Source organism: Corvus cornix, chromosome 6 (genome assembly GCF_000738735.6).
Source record: "Corvus cornix cornix isolate S_Up_H32 chromosome 6, ASM73873v5, whole genome shotgun sequence".
Classification (NCBI taxonomy): Eukaryota; Metazoa; Chordata; class Aves; order Passeriformes; family Corvidae; genus Corvus; species Corvus cornix.
Genome location: NC_046336.1, coordinates 29,095,122 through 29,114,239, shown reverse-complemented (window position 1 = coordinate 29,114,239; position 19,118 = coordinate 29,095,122). Strand labels below are relative to the sequence as shown.

Sequence of the window (19,118 nt, the reverse complement as noted above, 5' to 3'; positions counted from 1 at the left end):
TGACCATTGAAAATCAATGGCCAAGAGTCAAGCACTTAAGCATTCTGGAATATATTCATTAAAAATAATATCACTTATTTTTAATGACACTACTTATTGACCATGTAAACTGAGCTTTTGAGTCCCACAACCTCTAGAAGCATACCTTTGTTCAGTTGCTGTCCTGCAAATAGAATAGCAATAAAGAAATTTATATTTGTATGGTCAGAGCAAAGGAACTGGAAACAGGAGGAGAAAAAAAATTTGAAATTTAAGTTTTAAAGCAGGATTTATCTGCTAACCATTAAATTTAGCTTTTCTGTTCACTCTTCTCTCACAAACCCTGCTCTCTGTAGGGCAGAAGTCCCTGCAGACTGGCTGTGATATTCTGATCCCCAGGTAATTCATGTCATTAAACACATTGACAAATGTGTACCAATATAAGAAAGAAAATAGCAAGCAGTGTGTGCGAGCAGGTAGGGAGGCTGGGACGAGGTGAAGATGCTTTGTTAGTGCTGTTGGTGAAAGAAAAGCGATTGTCAGGGCTGTGATTCCTGGCTGCCACTGCTGCCTGGGAATGTGTGTCAACACCACGCAGAGGCACAAGCTGCTGCTGCGGGGAGGAGGAGGAGGTGCCTCTCTTTATCCCCGCTCTGCTTGATGCTGGCGTCTCAGAGATGCCTTTGTCACAAACAGGAGTGCTCACAAGGCGTTGTTGTCTGCATTGCTTTCTCTCCCCCAGCCCAAACAACAACAAAATCCCATCTCTGCTATGTAGCAGTGAGATTATTTGCTGGTTGGGGTTGTTTTTTTTTTTTATTTTTGCCGCTGTAAGATTTCAGGATGATCCAAGATTGTATTCACTGGATTTGAGGGGTGTTGTTCCAGGGGGAATTCCACTGCTGCCTCAAACCCAGCAGTTTGCAATATCCTGAGCTGACCCTGCTGAATGTATTACGTCAGGTCAGAAACACTTTGTTGCAGGAGCACAGCAGCTATTCCTTTCACAGGAATGGTTTTATCTACTGCTTGCTGTTAGCTTCATAACCTTTTCCTACTTGAACCGTCCTTTCCGCCAGATTTTTTTTTGTAGAATCTCTTGGGGTTTGCCCATGAGCTGAGTATGCAAGAGACCACTAAACAAGAAAACCTCCAGACAACTTAGCTGGGCAACCCTATTTAAGTAATAAAACCCCCCGTGTTTGATGAGCCAATTACACAGAGCAAGCATTTAAAGGATAGAATGCCAAATGCTTGTTTGTAAACCTAAGCTTTTATTAGCAGCATTGTTACAGCTGTCAAAGATTGTGATCTGAGGTCTACCTGCACCCCTGCCTGAATTCTGAGTGCTGCTGGATGGGCTTTGTGAGTGTTGTAGGACTAATCCCTGTGGTTCCTTGATTATGAGCATGTGCAGAGCAGCCCAAGGTAGAGCTGTGCATGTAGAGCGAGCACACAGAGACGTGCTTAGCAATGCCATGTTTGTGCATGTGTTCCTACAACTGAGGAAGATACAGGGAGCCTGCCTGCCTTGCTGATTTATCTGATGTTTTCTTGTTTCTGTTTCAGCATTCAGGATAAGTCCTTCAACACGACAGCTTTAGCAGAGTAAGTGAACACTTTAAAAATGTCCTTATTTTTAAACAAGAATGATGAGTTTAGGTACCGTACAGAATAATTGTAAGTGGTATGTGAGAAGTCCCAAGCTATCTGTCATATATTTTGATTGTGTTTTCAGTAATCTAAATATATTATTGACTGTATGGGAAGGATTGCATAAAGCAGCTGTCTTTAAATGCTCTGTGACCATTTAGCAGTGAAATACCTTTCTTGGGAGAATATGTACTGGGTGCACATCACACATGTTTAAATGCATGATTTTCAGTGTGGGATAAACCTCCTGTTAAAATATTGCTCCTTGCTAGTACTGATGATCCCATCAAACACAAGCACGTCTGTTTTCTAAGGACACATGGTCTCTACTTACCACAAGCAGTTTTAGGAAAAAAAATTATCAGCAAATATTTAAAAATATATTATTTACACAGGCCAAGTACCAAAGACGTCATTTCTTTGTAATCAATTACATAAACTCCTTAGAAGGCCTTTTGTATATATCATAATCATAAGGATGTATGTGTTGATTTTTCTTGCTGTTTTACAGAGACAACAGAACAAGGGAGGACATTAGAAAGTTAGAAAGGCAAAGGCTCTAGGAACTATTGCACATGAAATAGTCTTTGTCTTATTTTAGTCTAAACCACTTCAATATTGGTGTTCTGTATATTATTGTTTTGCATGCTTTTGATTGTTTCAAAAGCTTTTGGGGAGGATTCTGCAGCAGTAAGGTGCCAAGCTGTTTTTCAGGAGGAAAATGATGTATGGATTTGTTTGTATATTAGGTGAGTTTTACACTGCTAAAATGCTCATAATTTAAACCACTCTGGCTGGACAGTGAGCTGTTTGCTGAGTGCTGTGGGAACAGGGTACATTCTGAAAGCAGGCCAAGTTGTAATCATCTGAGCCATCCCTAAGTGTTGTCATAACCACTACAGGAAAAGTAATATTTCAAAGGGATCTAAGGAATTTCCCTCCCTTATGCTGCTTTGCTTTATTTTCTTATATTTCCTTGCTTTATTTAATATTTAAATTTAGTCACACTTCTTGTGGGACTTGTGATTGGGGCAGATATGGAAAGATTGCACTGAAACTAATAAATCATGGAGGGGTTTTTGTTTGCTTGTATGCTTGTTTGTTTTCATTCCCTGTGTTCCTGTTAGTTAAGTGATGAATTGTGGTCTGTAAAATTCTGGGTTGCTCCCCCTTCACAGAGAAATAGCCAGACAACAGGTAATACATTTTTCATATTTTTTTCTTCTTCCCTTTTCTCTGCCCCAAAGTATATCCATTGTTTCCTGTAGAGATTCCGCTGGAGCGACCCCCAGGCCTGCCTCACCCCTGAGGTTTCTGGGACCTGGGGGTGATGGCTTTTCTCTGTGGGGGCTTCATGTTAAACCCAGGAGGGTATAAAAGCTGGGAGTGTGATGCCAGCCCTGCCCATGGGGAGATGGAGAGGGGTGCAGGGTGAGAGCCAGCAGAGTGGCAGAGCTGGGCTGGGCCAGGCCTGAGGGCTGGATCTCCCTCATTTCAGCTGTTGTTGGTTCTGGTTTGTGGGGTTTTGTGTTCAATCTTATATTTCCAAACAAAGGGGTAGAAACGTGCTTTTAGAAAACAAAGCGAGTGAACAATGACATCTGAAAAGCATTGTCCACTTGAACAAACTTGGTTTCCAGAGTTGCCCTTCCTAGGACTCGTTTGGAGCCTTCCCCCAAATCTTGTTTTTGAGAGCTGCTGAGGATACACAATTCTTACTGATTTCAGCACTCATTGTTTGTGTTGGCCATCTCTGAACACAGATGAAAATAGATTTACTTTTATTTAGCAGAAGAAAGAGAGAGCTTGCCATGCAAATTTAGACATCGTCATTTAACAGTTTCTGTCTTTATTTGTGGCAAAGGCAGGGCTTCCTGAATGATGTAAAGCCAGTGGCACAGCACTTTCAGGAGCATTTCTCCAGCCAAGGCGAGCGCCTGGGGGTGTGAAGCTCCCAGCAAGCCATGCATGCAGCCTGGTTTGGGAGCTGTTCACGTGAGCAGCTGAAAGGTCAAATCAGCAAAAGCAAGCAGCTTCCACACTGCTCTGAAATGGCTCCTATGGGAAGGTGAAAATGGAAGAAAGTTAAAGAAGCTGATCCCAGTAACCCAGAGACCCTGGAAGAGACACAGAGGCAGTACTATCCAGAGGCAGAGCAACACTCCGTCTAGGCTGGGATCCCACCTCTGACCCAGCTCTGGCCCATGCCATAAGATGGATAATGGATGTACTTACTTTTAAGAGTCATATCCATCAGTCAGTAGCTGGATTGGGCACTGAAGGGAAAGGATTATCATCACTGGTTTTGTCAAAAGACAGCTCCTACCCCATGTAAGCTTCAACCCATTTGGATTTCTGACCTGAAGCTGTTGTGGCATATTCTTGGATGGTTTAGGAGTGAGGAAGATGCTGCTGCAGTTTTTTGGTTGGTGGGAACTCTCTCTGCTACACAGCCACACACTATCAAAAAACCTACCAAACTCTTGAACATCACCCTATCAATTAAATACAGCTACAGCTGGACAACAAGACAAGTTATTGGTGAGAGGAAAGGAAGGTGTGCATGTTTGTTGTGGTATGTGCAGACAAGTGGCATGAACACAGAAGGTGCATTTCTTTAAGAAACCAAGGTAAAACCACTCCATGTTTTAATGATGGCTATTTGCACTATATCAAAAATTCATCTTTTTAAAAGTCCTGCTGTGGTCCTAGCCTCAAGCACTCTTGTGTGAGTGAGCTCTCAGCCTCCTGGTTATTATTTATTCTTGCACAGACAAAAATGTCTGTTGGAAATTTTAGAGTGTGTTGCTTCTGAACTTCCTCATGATCTTTTAAATTTTGTGATGGTCATTGTATTCTCTGACTCATTATTGCTTATCTTTCCTATCTACTGCCATCCAGTTACTCAAATACATTTTGTCACACTCACTTATGTTGTTTACAAGTTGTGTCTTGTTTTATGACTTCTATCAGTTGCTGGATGCTGAGTTAGGACTTCAGCTTCTCGAGATCACCTCCTTACAGTCAGCTCAGCTCCCCCAGTTAAGGAGTGTGCTCACACAGACTGGGCTGCTGGACTTGTGCTCAGCCATCCCTTGTCCCTCCAGAGAGTGTTCCCCATTGCCAAGGTGGTCCTTCAGCACTGAAGTCTGCCAAGTGAGGTGACTGGTGAGAGGAGGGGGGAGTGAAACTGGTGGCAGAGCTGCTTCCTCCCACTTCCTCTCTCTGAGGCACACGCAGGAGGGAGACTCTGTCCCTTTAGGGGATCCCTGGACTTTGCTGGCCATGGCTTGGCCCATGGTGCACACCCCACCTGGTGGCACCTTCTCCTTCTCCTGTGTCTGTGGTGGGAGCTCTGTCCATCCAGCTCCGACCTCGGCACTGTCTCCTCACAGTGCATTTTCTTTCTATTGTTTCCTGCCTCTGAAATATCCCATCTAGTTCTACAGCCAGGATCCTGGTTCCTTCCACCCTGGGCTTCCTTATTCATACCCCAGTGTGTCCTGTGCTCACACCTTACAGGGATAGGCCAGAGGGGAAGGTGTGACTGACATCCAGAGGCAACCAGATTTCTACAGGGAGTTTATACATTTTGCACATCAACCCCTGTCTTCCACCCATCACCCCACTTTGCCATGTGGGGAAAGCTGCACTCATGGCAGGAATATTGTGTGATTAGAGGGATCTGCCACTGTTGTTCTGTGCTCCAGTTGTGAGCAGCAAATTCTTTCATGCATATGCTGATGTATTCAGGAAGTGTAAACACTTGAGTGGCCCTTTAAATATTTTCTGCTGCAGTCTGGCTTTTGATATAGACACCAGCAGAAGACTGGTGGGAAAGAGGAATATATTAAAACTCTTGCCATCAAATTGTAATGCAGAGCTATGAATGTGTCACTTAATGTACTCTTCTAAGTGGGGCAGTTCTCCCAAAATTTAACAAGTCAGCGAAAGTACAGGCTGCTTCGCCCATAATGAAGAGATTCCTCTGCCAGAAAACTTCAAGGGATCCAGGCCTCCTTAGTGTCTGTGCCCTGTGAGTATGAACTGAGGGTGAGGAGAGGGCCCCAAATTTACCCCAGCAATATCAGGCTGGGTGTTGGCATATTTTAGGAGTGCATGCTTAAGGATGCATGTTTGATTGAAGAAAGACTGCTTGTGGGCTTTGCAGGTAAATCATCCTGCAAAGTTCAGCCATGCAGCCACAGTGTCATGTTCAGCCCTCACTGCTCGTACTTTAGCATATTTACTCCGACTTCTTTTGATTAGGCAGCCTTAGGACAATTCTGTTGTTTGTAACTTAAGGGGATGTAATTGATTATGATTGTTCAGGCATCTTAAAAAGTACTGCTAATTCACTTTTTAAGACTAGCTCTCACTTCATAATTTACTTGGGAATTCTTTTTCCTGCTGCACAAAGGGTGACTGCTCTATGATAGTTAATATTTTTGTGAGTTTGAGAGAAAAACATCCTTATTTGTATCTAATTATTTTTGGGATTAATGTGAAGTATACTATAAGCAATTAGAATACAGAATTTCTCGTAATTTTCCCATACTTTTTATGGTAACATCTGAACTCCTTGTAATTATTTCCATTTGTCTGAAAATGTTATACCAAACTGTGCACACTTAACATCTCAAACCCTCTTCTTCCTCTGAGATTTAGACTATCATGGAGCAGCTATGGCATTAAATGACCCTAACTAAGCTGTGAGGAGAAGAAGAAATGTGTTTATACTTTGAGCTGCACTGTCATGCTATTAAAAGCTACATTTCTGCAGCTGGCAGAAAATGAGCAATTATCTTGTATTCATTTTCAAGGTGTGACGGGTATTCAGACTCTGTGCATGAAGATCAAGCAGGCAGTTCCAGTCCCAGGTATTCTCCTATAAACTTTGTCTGAAATCCATTGGCAGCAAATGCAGCTGTGACTGCTTCTGTTAAATCATTAGAAAGAAGCCTTTCTTCTCAAATGAATGCAGAATTTCTGGGGTATTGCTGCAAAAGCTGTTAGTATTTCTGGGGAATGCATAGTTATCTTGTATACTTTTGTGTGATCAATATGATTAATTACTGTTGTTATTATATAAGTAAATATATTATGATCTTTATTCTTAACTTCATATACTCCTGTCATTCAGATGCAGCTCTTATGTTTATACACTGGATTTTACTGTACAGCAGCTGATACAAAGCAGTAATAAGCAGAGTTTTGCAACTGTGCAAGGATATGCTCATTGCTGAATGTGTCTGGGAAAACAAATCCTTCCAATTGTAATTTAACTGAAGTATTCTTGAGGCATGCCTCTCTCATGGCTATGTTAGCACATATTGATTTCTAGGGTATGCAGCTTAACCTTTCAGGAAGATTTTAATATCAGATTATACCTTAACATTAGCAGCACTTTTGCACATTGTTGGAGTGCCGATGGGCTTTAAAGCTGTAACTCTAACAACTGCCTTGGGGCACACTTGGAGAAGGCATGGGCAGCAATGGTGTTCAACTCCATAGGCACCCTGCAAGCATCCATCTGGATGCTGATGGGCCACAGATGGAAAGTGAGTTTGGCAGCTCAAAATCGTTAGGAGAAAACATTGAACTAACAAGTTATGCTTTCTGAAAAAAAAAAAAATCTCTGGGGGATTTAATTCAATGGCCCTTGACTCCCTCAGCTGTGGAAGTTTCACACCAGGAGAGCTAACCCTTAGGATGTTACCAGCTGAAGCTAACATCTGAAATCCCACCTGGAAACTGAGCTATGGCCAGGGATTTTGGAGCAGCAAAGCAGCCCAGCTCGTGCTGCCAACTCATCAGGCAGCCTTGCCTTCTGCATTGCGGTAACTTCATGGCGCCGTGGAGATGCTCCCGGCGGAAGGCACGAGACCAGGCTAAGGCTGGAGTGACTGGGTGTGGATGAGTCCCCCTGGAAAGAGCTTGTACCTTGTAGTCTGGGTGGGGATTGAAAATACCTGTCCCAGATCCCCGACTAAGCATCCATGAGTAACAGTGTCTGTTTAAGCCACCAGGTGTGCTCTTACACAGGAGGAGGTTTTCTCCAAACTGGGAGCACGATATTTGTCCCTTCCAGCCAAGCACATCTCCGGCTGTTCAGACCGTACTTTGAACGGCTTGCACCCTCCTTTTGTCCGAGGGCCCTCAAAGCCAGAGACTGTCCAAAGGGAAGTGTGCTGTAGGGACGATTATTGTATGTGATGATATTTTTGTGAGATTACAGTTTACTGTGAATCATTGGGTGGGGGAAGTCTTGTGCATGAAGAAGACAGTTTCAGATTTTATTTGGGGAATGTGTACTGTGGGGCTGAAGCCCAAGAGTGCCTCTAAAGCTAACATTTAAGTAGCTCCACAGTTGAGTGTGTAATAATGCTAACAGTAGTTTAGATCCGTTACTGATGTGCAGACCACTAAACTTAGTAAAAGCAATACGCCATGAATAGCTAGGAACTTGTTGCTCTTCTTCTTTCATAATGTTTTGACAGGTGTCTGAAATCCTGCCTGATGCATTTCAATTTTATTTTCTTACAGAGACGATGATAACAAAGAAAATTACCCGGACAACTCTGCTGTCTTAGAGGAAAGACAGCTGCCTTTGCAAGATACCCAGCAGCACAAGCAGCAGGTTGTAATTGACTGCGCTCTAAAGCCTGAAATGGGCAACTTAAAGCTGAGGAAACCTAAGCCCATTGCAAAGCTAGAAAATGGAAAAAGCCATGAGGAAAGTCAGGTAAAGAATTAAACTTACCAGGGATCAGTTTGTGGCACAATGTCTGAACAACTTTTGAAATGCAAAGATGGACTCCCTAGTAATTCATGTGATTTGAGACCCCACAATAATCTACCCTGATTTCCAGGGACCTGCAGTCTGGAACCTTCCTGTAATACCAGACAATTTCTTCCAGCCAGGGAATTGCAGGGAGGGTTGTGTTGCAACTGCTTTCAGCAGTGAGTGGAGAGCCTAGCTGAAGATGTGCAAATATTTCTCTTTAGTTTTCCTGTGTTTCCTTGCACCAAATATAAAAACTTGGTAGCTGCAGCACTTGATTAGATAGCTTCTGTTTTGTTTGTTTGATCAAGGATCTCTTGCACTGGCATTTTGGCTGCCAGTAGAGAGATTTCATAGTTTCCCTTCATCTTCTATTTTCTCATATTTAAATAGTAAGTCTGTAGCAGTGCTCCCCGCCCCCCATCTGCCTAGGCTGAGTTGTGGGGAGCAGAACCATAACTTTTGTAAAGGGTGTAAAGGAAGAGTAGAAATGAGGAAGCTTCTGCTGCTGTCTCTGGAAACACATTTGCAGTGTTGACTCTAGAATTACCCCTCTCAGCAACTGCTGAAAATGCCTCTGTTCTTCCCTGGTGCTTCCCAAGTCACGTTGGATGTGTGGTGTAAGGGGTAGAGCTCTGGTGCAGATTTAACCCCTCAGCTGGAAACATTTCATATCCAATATTAGTGTTGGTAGATTTGTTGTTCTGCAGTAGGCACAAGGCCTGACATCTGTAAATACAGATGTCTGTGTTTACATAAAATTGTGCATACCCAAATACAGATGTCTGTGTTTCCAGCTCTTCTTTGATGTATGATGTATGTGGCTACTTTTTGTCTCTCCTCCCGTCCAGGTTGTGGATAGAAATTTACAAAGCTCTTTCTGAAGTGCTTCAAAGCCATCATAGACTAGGATTTATTTTGGACCAAGTTTAGAATGGGATTTCATCATTTTAGACAGAATGTCTTACCTTCTAAGTGAGAGCTATCCTTCTGAATCCCTGAAGGAAAATGAAAAGCAAATGGCATCCCAATGGCATCACAGTCCCTTTCAGAATATCATATCAGACTCTTGCCCTAACCTTCCTGCCTGTTCTTCTGGAGCTCGTCCCAGAGACAAAGCAGTAACTGGGGGTTTTTTTTGCAACTGTACTGCATTACTAGGAAATATTATTTAACCTGCAGAGAGATGAGGTGTGCATGTTTATCAGCTGAACAGAAAAAATGATGGGAATTTTGCCCTGTGAAGAGCAAGTGGAAGCAGATCAGGAAGAACAGTCATGAAGAAGCAGTAAACAGGGCAAGGTCTGTCTCATAGGTCATCTGTTGCTTTTTCAGCCTCTTCAGAGCCCCCTGTGTGTGTCCTGCCTGTACCCCTCACCCAATGAAAGCCAACACAGCACAGATTTGCTGCTCTGTGACATTTTACAGGGCCCCAAGGGGTTAACTGGAGATGGTGATATTCTTTCATGGGAAACTTTTTGAGTATATAATTAGACTGCCATAAAATACTAGTGCAACTTAGGTATGCAGCCTCTGGAAGGAAAAACGGTGCCAGGCAGATAATTTTCACGTGACTCAAGGGCTTGAATTAGGAAGGACAGAAGTGATGGAACCCTGTAACTGCATGAACCTTCCTTGGTGAAACCCCTTGCCACCAAGCCATTTGCAGGGATAAATGATGTGCTCCCAAGCAGCTGATGCCCATGTGACAAACAGCATTTTATGAGCACATGCATTTATGAAAGAAAAGCATGATGCACTGTACATCATGATTAAACTGTTCATCCTTGTTTTCGTGGGATTATTGACAGAGCGCTTTTCCAGCAGTCTCCTACTTCCCCAGCCGGACTTCTCTGTGGCATCAGAAACAGGGACACCAGAGCAGTGACAGAGTCTCTGATAAAGGTGTTGCTGATAAGCCAAGGAACTGTTTGCTATTCACTCCTATGTGTTACAAGCCCATGAGTTGCTTTTACAGAGAATTGTCCCTTTAAAATTAGAAGAGGCTATGGGGAGATGAGTAAGTTTGCTGCATGTGTTGGAAGGATTAAAGTCTGTTTGGATGGGAACCATTTTCCTGTGCCTTTCAGTTGTGAGAATCCAAGGGGTTTCCATTGCAGAAAGGTCCCTGAGGGAACAGACCACTGTGATCAAGTACAGGAAAGATGGCCTTCTTGGGGATTTTGAGCTTCACAAGGCTCTCAGTCAGCTGAAGTGTGATTCCTGATATTTTTGGCACAAGTACAGCACTGTGCTCATGTGCCCTAGGTCTTCATGAAGAAAAGGTTATTAGATTTACACTGATGATTAACAAACCCGAGTGTAATAAAAGAGCAGCATCAGGTGACTTCACTTGACCACTCATCAGATGACAAAATGCCAGCAGAGTAAAGCTGTACTTTGCATGTTGCCTGCAGTTATTTCCATGGGGGCAGGAGCTGGCTCTGGAAGCACCTGTAACCTTTCCAAACAAAGGGGAAGAGAGGGAGCTGCTGGAATGCGGCTGCACCGCTGCACTCCAGCTCTTTGGTTTCCTCTTTCCCATGGTTCCAGGAGCTTCCTTAGCAATTCTGTAACACTAATCTATAGAAAATCAAATTAATTAGGATTTATTTGACTTCAAGAGGTGAGGAAGCATATGTCCAGAACATACTCCAGGGAGTCAGGGTGAAAACAGATGGTAAGAAATAGGAAGTCTTGGTCAGGAACAGAAAATCTGCTTTCCTTGCCCAATCCTTTCTCCTGTCACTCACCTTTGGTGCACAGTCATGAATATAGATTCTTAAATGAGTCATCCTCAAATTCCCTATTGATACTGAGACATATTTATAAAAGGACACTAAACTAATAGCTAATAGGCAGAGACAGTAAAAGTTCAGTTTTAAGGTCTTATAATCAAGGTAAATACAAAAATGAAATGGTGGCTTGACAATCAGTGCCTAGAGATGAGAATGCTGAAAAGTGCTGAGTTAAGTTTAGTGTTTTGAGTATAAATGAAGTGGGAAAATTGCTTGGGTGTCAAAGAACTTCCAATAACTTGATACTAAAACTGTGATTTTAAGTGCACAGTAATCAAAAACTGGAGGTGATGTTGACACACCAGCTGCACAAACCTGTGAACTCATCAGGCAGTCTGCAAGTTTTGCTTCGGATTCTGGGTATACTCTGTTTATGTTTGTTATGATGCAACTTCATTGTAGAAGTCACCCTCTTTAGTGAAAAAGAAACAGAAATGCAGTAGAAGATGGGACTCTGCTGCTGGTGCCTGTGACACATCAGGATTTCACTGCTCTTTAGAAAGAGGTTCCATCGAGGGTGTTTCCCTGGTGTTACTGGTTAACACACTAATGACATGATTTATCAGCAGCAACAGGGACATAAAAGAGAAAAAAAAATACATAAGCAACCCGAAACCACCCAAGTCCTCAAGCATCAAGCCTGCAAGCAAGGGTTTATTGCCAGCACATGTTCTTGTCCTCAGCTTTCCCCATCATCCAGCAGAAAGCACCTGGAATTGCCCTGTTCTCTCTGCCCTGCAAGTTCCCATCTGAACAATCCTATCCAAACTTCTGACTTCCATGCATCCAGCAAAGCTTTGGAACTGCAGCAAGGTCAGGTACATTGCTTTACCAGGGAAGGGAACTCTGTTGTTTCGCAGAGCACATTGTATTTTAATTTTTAACTATTAGACTAAAATATTGGATTACAAAAGCTAATAAGGACGTAGGGAAAAAGCCTCACTTTGATTATCACATTTTCAAAGATCTCCATTAACTTATTTCATTGCAATGCAAGGGAAATATTACAACCCATTTTATAGGTAAGGAAATTAGGATGTGTCAAACACATCTTGCCACAGCCCTACAACTGGTTTTCAAAAGCTTCGAGTTAAATGGATACTTTTTGCATTCCTATTCTTTTACTCAGTTTTTTGGACTAAATTGCCTTTTTTATTTTCTGTGTAGCAGATTGGGTGATGTGACTTTTTTCCCCCTCACTGCCTTTCTCTCCTCCCAGAGTAACACTCCATTCACAAAGCTACACATATTCTAGGGAAGGGAAAGAGGAAAATGGTTAAAATTTACAAATCTTATTTAAGTGAACTGCATTTGCCTTTGTCAGCCAGAATTTTTTTGATGATACCCAAGTAATAAAATCTTACTGACATGTGAGTAAATAATTTCTAATGTATTCTGTGTATAGAACCTCTTAGCTCTGAAGCTGACATCTGTTATTTAAGTAATAAACAGAAAATGGGCTACAGTCTGCTTTTGTTTTCCAGTGAAATAACATACTACTTTGCTTAGAACCTTTTATCCTCTGTGTTTTCCAGTTGTTTCCAGATTATTACCAAAAACAGCAAGGATCCACAATCAACATCTGGTCTCACAGAACAATTTTTTTCTGAAGCAAAATATTCAGCTAAGATTGGATTGGTACTGACAGGGCGCATTCAATTTTTGGTTTTTTTCCTCTTTGTGCAGGAGCTGGAGTGTGCATTGCCAGGCCTCTCAGAGTGGCAGGGGAAGGCTGCATCCTCAGCTAATAACTATGCACAGAACGTGGCTTTAAAATGCCAGGAAGCAGTCGTGAGATTCCAACCAAGGTAAGCCTTGGGATAACACAGCACATTTCACTTCTGATTAACTGTAGGAAAGGCTAATTCATTTGCTGCATTTTGCATAAAATATTCAGACTCCTGGCTCTCCTTGGCACTTGTATTCTATATTTATATGTCTAGGACTGTTAGGAGAAAGGGGAAGGGATAAAGATAAGAATGCAAATTTCATCATTCTTTAAACCCCTTACATCTGAAGCAGAAAGAACATCCTCAGTTCAGAAACTTCAGTTCCTCTGTGCCAAGTTTCAAAAATACTTCTCCACATCTTTTCTTTTCCCCCCAGTGCTCAATTGCCTCTGTTTCTCAGAGCTGCATTCCCATTGTGAAATGGGAATGGGAACCTTCACACCTGATTATATCAAGGGTGTCTATTGATGTGTAGTTTAGACTCTGGGTGCTTTGGCAACTGTGCTCAGTTCCAGGGCTGGGAAGGGCACTGTGTGTTCAGGTCAGGCATTAACCAAGCCCTGATGGCAGGTAACACAGCTGGTGATGAAGTAACTCAGTTCTGGTAAATATTGGAAGTCAGAATTTCTATCCTCATCCTTCATGGCCATGCAAAAGGCTAAAAATGGGGTTTCAAATCACTCAGCTGACCAGTGAAGGTGCGTCCTAAAAAATCTGGGGGCACTGCTTTACAAATTGCCCATGCTCAGGTGCTGGTTTGGCTCTGCTTTTCTGTGCACAGAGTTTTTGTCAGGTGAGCCAGGTCTCTGCTCTTTGTCCTCTGTCTTGTGGTGCATGACAGCCTTGGTACTCTGTGGCAGAGTCTCTGGCTCCCTTTGGAGGGTCTGGAGCAGCAGCAGTCCATCCCAGGGATGCTCAGTGGCTCAGGGCACAGCTGGTTGATAGCTAAAACTCGCTGGCTCCAAGGTTTGTTTGCAGTCAGGACTGGGACAGCAGTGACAGCTGCTGTCCAATGGCACTTTGGTGCCTTATGTGACATGTACTGGTTGCCTTCACCACAGCTTTTAGGAGGCAACATTGTAAATGATCTTAATTTGTGCTCTCAAAGGAAGGTCTAGCAGAATGAAAAAGCATTTAATTAGCTTGGACAACGAAGTGCTTTTGCCCTCCAATGCTTGTATGTGCAGTGGGGACTGCAACTCAGGAAGTGTTTCTAATTAGGAAGCCTGCCTTCTCTTTTTTTTGGCATTCCTCATGCGAGGAAAGAATCCCATGGATTTCTTGTGAAGAGGAGCTTACTGAGCGTGGTATCAGAGAGTCAGACCTCCCCAGTGGCTCTGCTGGTGGGATGTTGGTGTACAGGTAGGTAATAAAATAACTGGTTAATTTTGAAAGGAATGTGATGAAAGCACAGAGGCTTAAACGATAAGAACCAGAGTGGGGCGTGCATGAGTAAAACAGCAACCACAGCAAAGCTCCCCTGTCCACTTCAACAGTTTGGCCTTTGCAGTTTGCCCAGTATTAAACTACTGTTCACTATGCTGTTTACTCTTGTTCGACGCCACAGTAGCTCCTTAGAAAGCCTGCTATCCACAAGGGCGAAATCTGCTAAATAAGGAACTTTAAACATAGAGTAAACAAGCAGTAACGCGTGGTCTCTGGCCTCACGTACACAATGCACTCTTTATTTATTTCAACTGTCTTAACTGTCCTTGAAAGGACACTCCCACCACCCAGCTGTGGCAGGGCACTTCCACGTACCTGTGCTGAAGTTCCCAGTTTCAGTCTGAGGGTCGCTGTGTCTGCTGACTCCTCCTAAGGGTCACCACCAGCTGCCCCCTGCCTGTGCTGTCAAAGGAGAGGAGGAGAGGGGGACACTGCTGCAGGGGTGCCCCTGGGCAGGCTCTCTCTGTATATCAGATGTGTAGGCAGAGGACAGGAGAAGAAGGATTTATTTCTGTCTCAGATGAAGGATCAAGGTTGATTGTTTCTAGTGCAGCCTGTTGGTACTTCTGCTTTAACTTAGTTTCTGCAGGGGGCTACAACCTCTGCCATTTGTCTCATTGGGTCTAAAGGTCTCAATACCTCCAGACTCTACAGAGGTTTTTAAGAAATCTGTTCTGGTGAGTGTGAGGCAGCTAAAAACCAAATCATTTTAACTTGTCTAAATATGGATTCAAGACTGCTGAAATCTGAAAAACCTTTCAGTACAGTCCCTGTTAAGCAGAGAAATCTAAGTTTAGGGTATTCTAACAAGGGATGCTAATAAACAGATGTGTGACAGAGAACAGAACAGGCCATGTAAGAGCAACAATCCACAAAAATATGACGTAGAAGTGTGGATTGTTTCTTTGAGGGGTTAGTTTGATTTTGTGGTAACCACTGAAATAATAAAGGAAAGATTTTGTGACATTTGAGGAAAATGGAAGAGTAGACTTGGTGAGGAGATTTGCAGTCAGAAGAATGAGGGAATAGTGTCTTGTTTTTGGCTAAGCTGTACCTGGCCTGTGAAGCAAGGATTTCAATCTCAAGAGGTGTTTATCATGTATCAGCATCAATTTAGTAGATGAAACGTCATCTGCATGGAAGGAAACATTTTCATTTTATTTCCAGAACATGAATTTCTAATACTATTGCCAGTGATTACACTGAATACCGCTCTGGTCATTGTGTGTAGCTGGGTTTGGATGGGAGAGCAGTATAATCTGCACCTTTGGTAGATAAAAGCTATATGCAGGTCCTGGGAACAAATAAAGGAATTGCATTTTTTTTAAAGAGACTAGAAAAGCTGGTATGGAACAATACACATGATTACAAACAGCTGCTCCTGCCAACTGCCTTCTCAAAGGCAATCAGCAAAACTGGAGTGGGCTGCAGGCTGTGTGCAGTTACCTGAGCAGAGCCTGGTGCTTTCCTCAGATGCCTGTTACAGAGAGAGGAGGCTGAAACAAGGCACTCCTGGGCAGTGGGAAGGTCAATGCTTCAGCAAAGGCTGCATTTCAAGTCAGTGTGGAATTCAGAACTACACTATGGGGTGAAGTTTTCTGCCAAAGAAAAATTCCTGCAAGTTCCCCATCTTCACCATTCCCCAAATAAATTGGGAATGAAGTGGTTTCACTTAACAGGAATTATCTGGTCCCAGGGTTGATCCCTATTCTGTGATTCTATAATTCTATTTTTGGCAGAGGCTATAGAGTGGCAATTGTCAGACCTATGATTGTTCTTAGAAGTGGAAATGCTGGTAGCTCTGGGCTGCCCTGGATCTTGGGGTCAGCCAGAGTCTCCCGAGGTTTCTGTGCTTCCCTGAGGGGAGGCCAAGCTCTAGCAAGGCTTTCAGTATTTAAGTTTGCAACTCAAGTATCGTTTGAGACCACAGTTCAGGTGGGAACTCTTGTGGTTTCCAGGCTTTTTGCTGAACAGCTACAACTCAGGGATGAGTGGGAGGCAGCAGGGAAGCAGCAGAAGTGCTGATGTTCCCATGCAGACCTGCATGGGTGAGGCAGAGCCTGAGAGGCTGCATTTCCTCACCTGCACAGGCAGCCAGGTGAGCAGGGAGAAAGCTGGGAAATGATTGACTGGCTCCTAAGAACAATTTCTTCAGAAATGTTGGCATTAAAATACTGGTTCCAATGTTACTTGTATCAAGGCGTGGAAAAGTCTCTGAGCAAGCTTTTGGGTTGAAACGCAATTAAAGAAAAAAAAGCAAAAGGGGGGATGGGGAGAGGATAGAGGAGCAAGAAAAGAGCAGCTCTTGCTGCAGCCCCAGTAAGGACTGTGCCTGCTGAGTACGAGAGCTGCTCGTAGTAAGAATAACAAGTGCTGGCTGGGTTACATAAGGGCTGGGGCTGATGGGACAGACACTGCCACACTGGCTCTCTGTCTGACTTCCTATTCCAGCATCCAGGGACTGCCCAGGGAGTAGCCCTGGGCCCTTCAAGGTGGATTTTTCATTCCTTGCAGGTGTGGACTTTATGTTCACCCCAAAGACTGTTGCAGTTCTGCATTGCTTTCTGAGGAGTCATAGGTGTGCTTTTGAAGCATCCACCTGCAGCCGTGTATTGAGGTGTTTGTAGTTCATAATGCTTTTTGCCATTTGGGAAGGCCTCAGTTTTCCTGGTGCTGAGATGTGCTGTTGTGAACTCGTGTGGCGTAACTCTGGACAGGCTGAATCAGTCCCCTGGGAGGGAACTGAGACTTCCATTTATGAGCTGTTAACCTTCTAGGTCACCCTCATGGTGGAAAGGGTGGAACTGACTCCTAGACTGGACACATGGGAGGAGTATTGGGCCAGGATAGACTGAAGGTGAATCTGGAAAAGGAGTTTCATCCCACAGAATAGTGTGAGGTTGACGGGCAGGAGCACTTGTGGCATTGTGGTGCATGAACACATAAATTTCATGGGGTTGGGGTTAGCGTGATCACAGCTGGACTGGAGTGAGATTTGCAAATTGCAGAATGCAGTGCTCCTTTCTGGGCTTCGCAGAGGAAATGGGATGTGAATCTGCTTATGTTATCTTCAAACATTTTTCCTAGCTTTTAAAATGATGTGGTTTTATTTGCATTTTATACAACTTTAAAAGTGGTGTTGTGCATAATTCAAAAATTCACGTCCTGGTCTGTTTTTTAAACAGCACAGTGCTCATGCAAATTGATCTCCCCATTGAAGTCTGGTAGGAGCTCTGTTATGATAATTAGTATTTAGATGGGGTTTTTTTGTTATGTCCACAAGCCTCAAATGTGCATATTGCTTATTGCATCTTTGCCATCTCTGTCATGGAGAAAAGGATAATTCTGCCAAAGCCAGAGTCTATAAAGGAGGGTGAGAGACATATATTTGAGTAGTAGCCACAGAGAGAATTTAATTTTCATTAATTTACAGGATGTAAATTATACAAAATAAGGGTGCCTGCAATTATTCAAAATTTCATCTAAGGCCTGAAATAATTTTAATGTACTCAGCACAGATGGAAAACTAGGGCTTGTTCCTGCTGCTTTTGAAGTTAATGGATATTTTGTGATTGACTTTTAATGAGAGTAGGATCCGAACCATAGTTATTAATTTGTAAGCCCTGTGTTTCCTGGTGACAATCAGAAAACCTGCATTTGCCTAGCAGAGCAATTAATCTTGGTGAAAATGAAAAAGCACACCCCAAAACTCTCTGTATAGAGTAAGATCAGCTCAGCACATGAGACTGAAAATGTAAATGCTTGTCACACAGAAATACGAAAGCCATTACTCACCTTAATGATTTCAGTATCTCCAGAATCCAATGAATGCAGAAAGAAGAGCATCTTACTCCAGTGTTTTTAGTGTGAAAGGAACAGTAAACTGAAAGTTTAAATGCATCCTTAAAACAGCAAGCAAAAACATCAACCTGAACAAGAGAGAGGTGGTACTTCATGGCTGCTGTAAACCTTTCTCTCCAGAGTGTCAGACTCATGATTGATACAGCTGTGAAAGATGTAGAACTTAGTACAGTTCCTGTACAAAGTGTTGCTAGCATTTACTGTTTCTTTTTGTCTTTTTTAAAAATTAGTTTTGTTTTTATTTTATTAAGGAGAGTTTTTGCTGTGTTATGCACCCTGGAAGGTGTCATCCAAATGAGTACTAGAAGTGTACAAATCTGACACGTGTTGTTTTCATCCTTTCCTTCCTGTCTAGCTCCAGTTCAATGCAATAAATCACCCTAAATATTTTTTAGTCATTAGTGAATTAGTTCTTCAGCTGTTTGTAGCCTTGCAGCTGCCTCCTTACATGCTATCAAACCAAACTACAAATACTTCACTCTTTCCTATTAAATTAGTCCTTTTGTTGTTCTCATGACTCATTTCTGTTCCTATGTGAATTGCACATCTTGGATCAGATTTGGAGCCAAGTGGTTGTTCACCCTGGTGTAGCCGTGTCTGGTTTGCTGAGAGAAGTGGCATAGCCATCATTTCAGTCTTTAAATTTCTCATAAATCCAGGAAGAACTACAAAAAACACCTGTGCATTTGTCTGTACTGGTTTTGAGGTCTCTAGAGGCATTTACAGCTACTTGTTTTTGCTGGGATGACTCTGAGCCTGGTAAAATATGAATTATTTTGTGCAGAGGAGTCTGGGTTTTGTGTTGGGTTTGACCACGTCTCTGAGTGAGTCTCTAGGGGCCACAAACTTCACCACCTTTTCAGCACT

The 19,118-nt window shown here is 42.9% G+C and overlaps 1 protein-coding gene across 8 annotated transcripts in view; it reads left to right on the top strand.

The window, feature by feature from the left end:
• FAM13C (family with sequence similarity 13 member C) overlaps positions 1-19,118 on the top strand; it is a 115,472-nt gene that overhangs the window by 66,887 nt on the left and 29,467 nt on the right. For 4 of the 8 annotated variants that reach the window (XM_039553823.1, XM_010400818.4, XM_039553825.1 and 1 more), the window contains exons 7-11: positions 1,549-1,587; positions 6,456-6,512; positions 8,179-8,377; positions 12,901-13,022; positions 14,211-14,306. In XM_039553823.1, coding sequence (XP_039409757.1) covers positions 1,549-1,587; positions 6,456-6,512; positions 8,179-8,377; positions 12,901-13,022; positions 14,211-14,306 — 513 coding nt within the window. The remainder of the gene's footprint in view (positions 1-1,548; positions 1,588-6,455; positions 6,513-8,178; positions 8,378-12,900; positions 13,023-14,210; positions 14,307-19,118) is intronic. The other 4 variants (XM_039553829.1, XM_039553827.1, XM_039553828.1 and 1 more) reach the window with 2 other exon arrangements.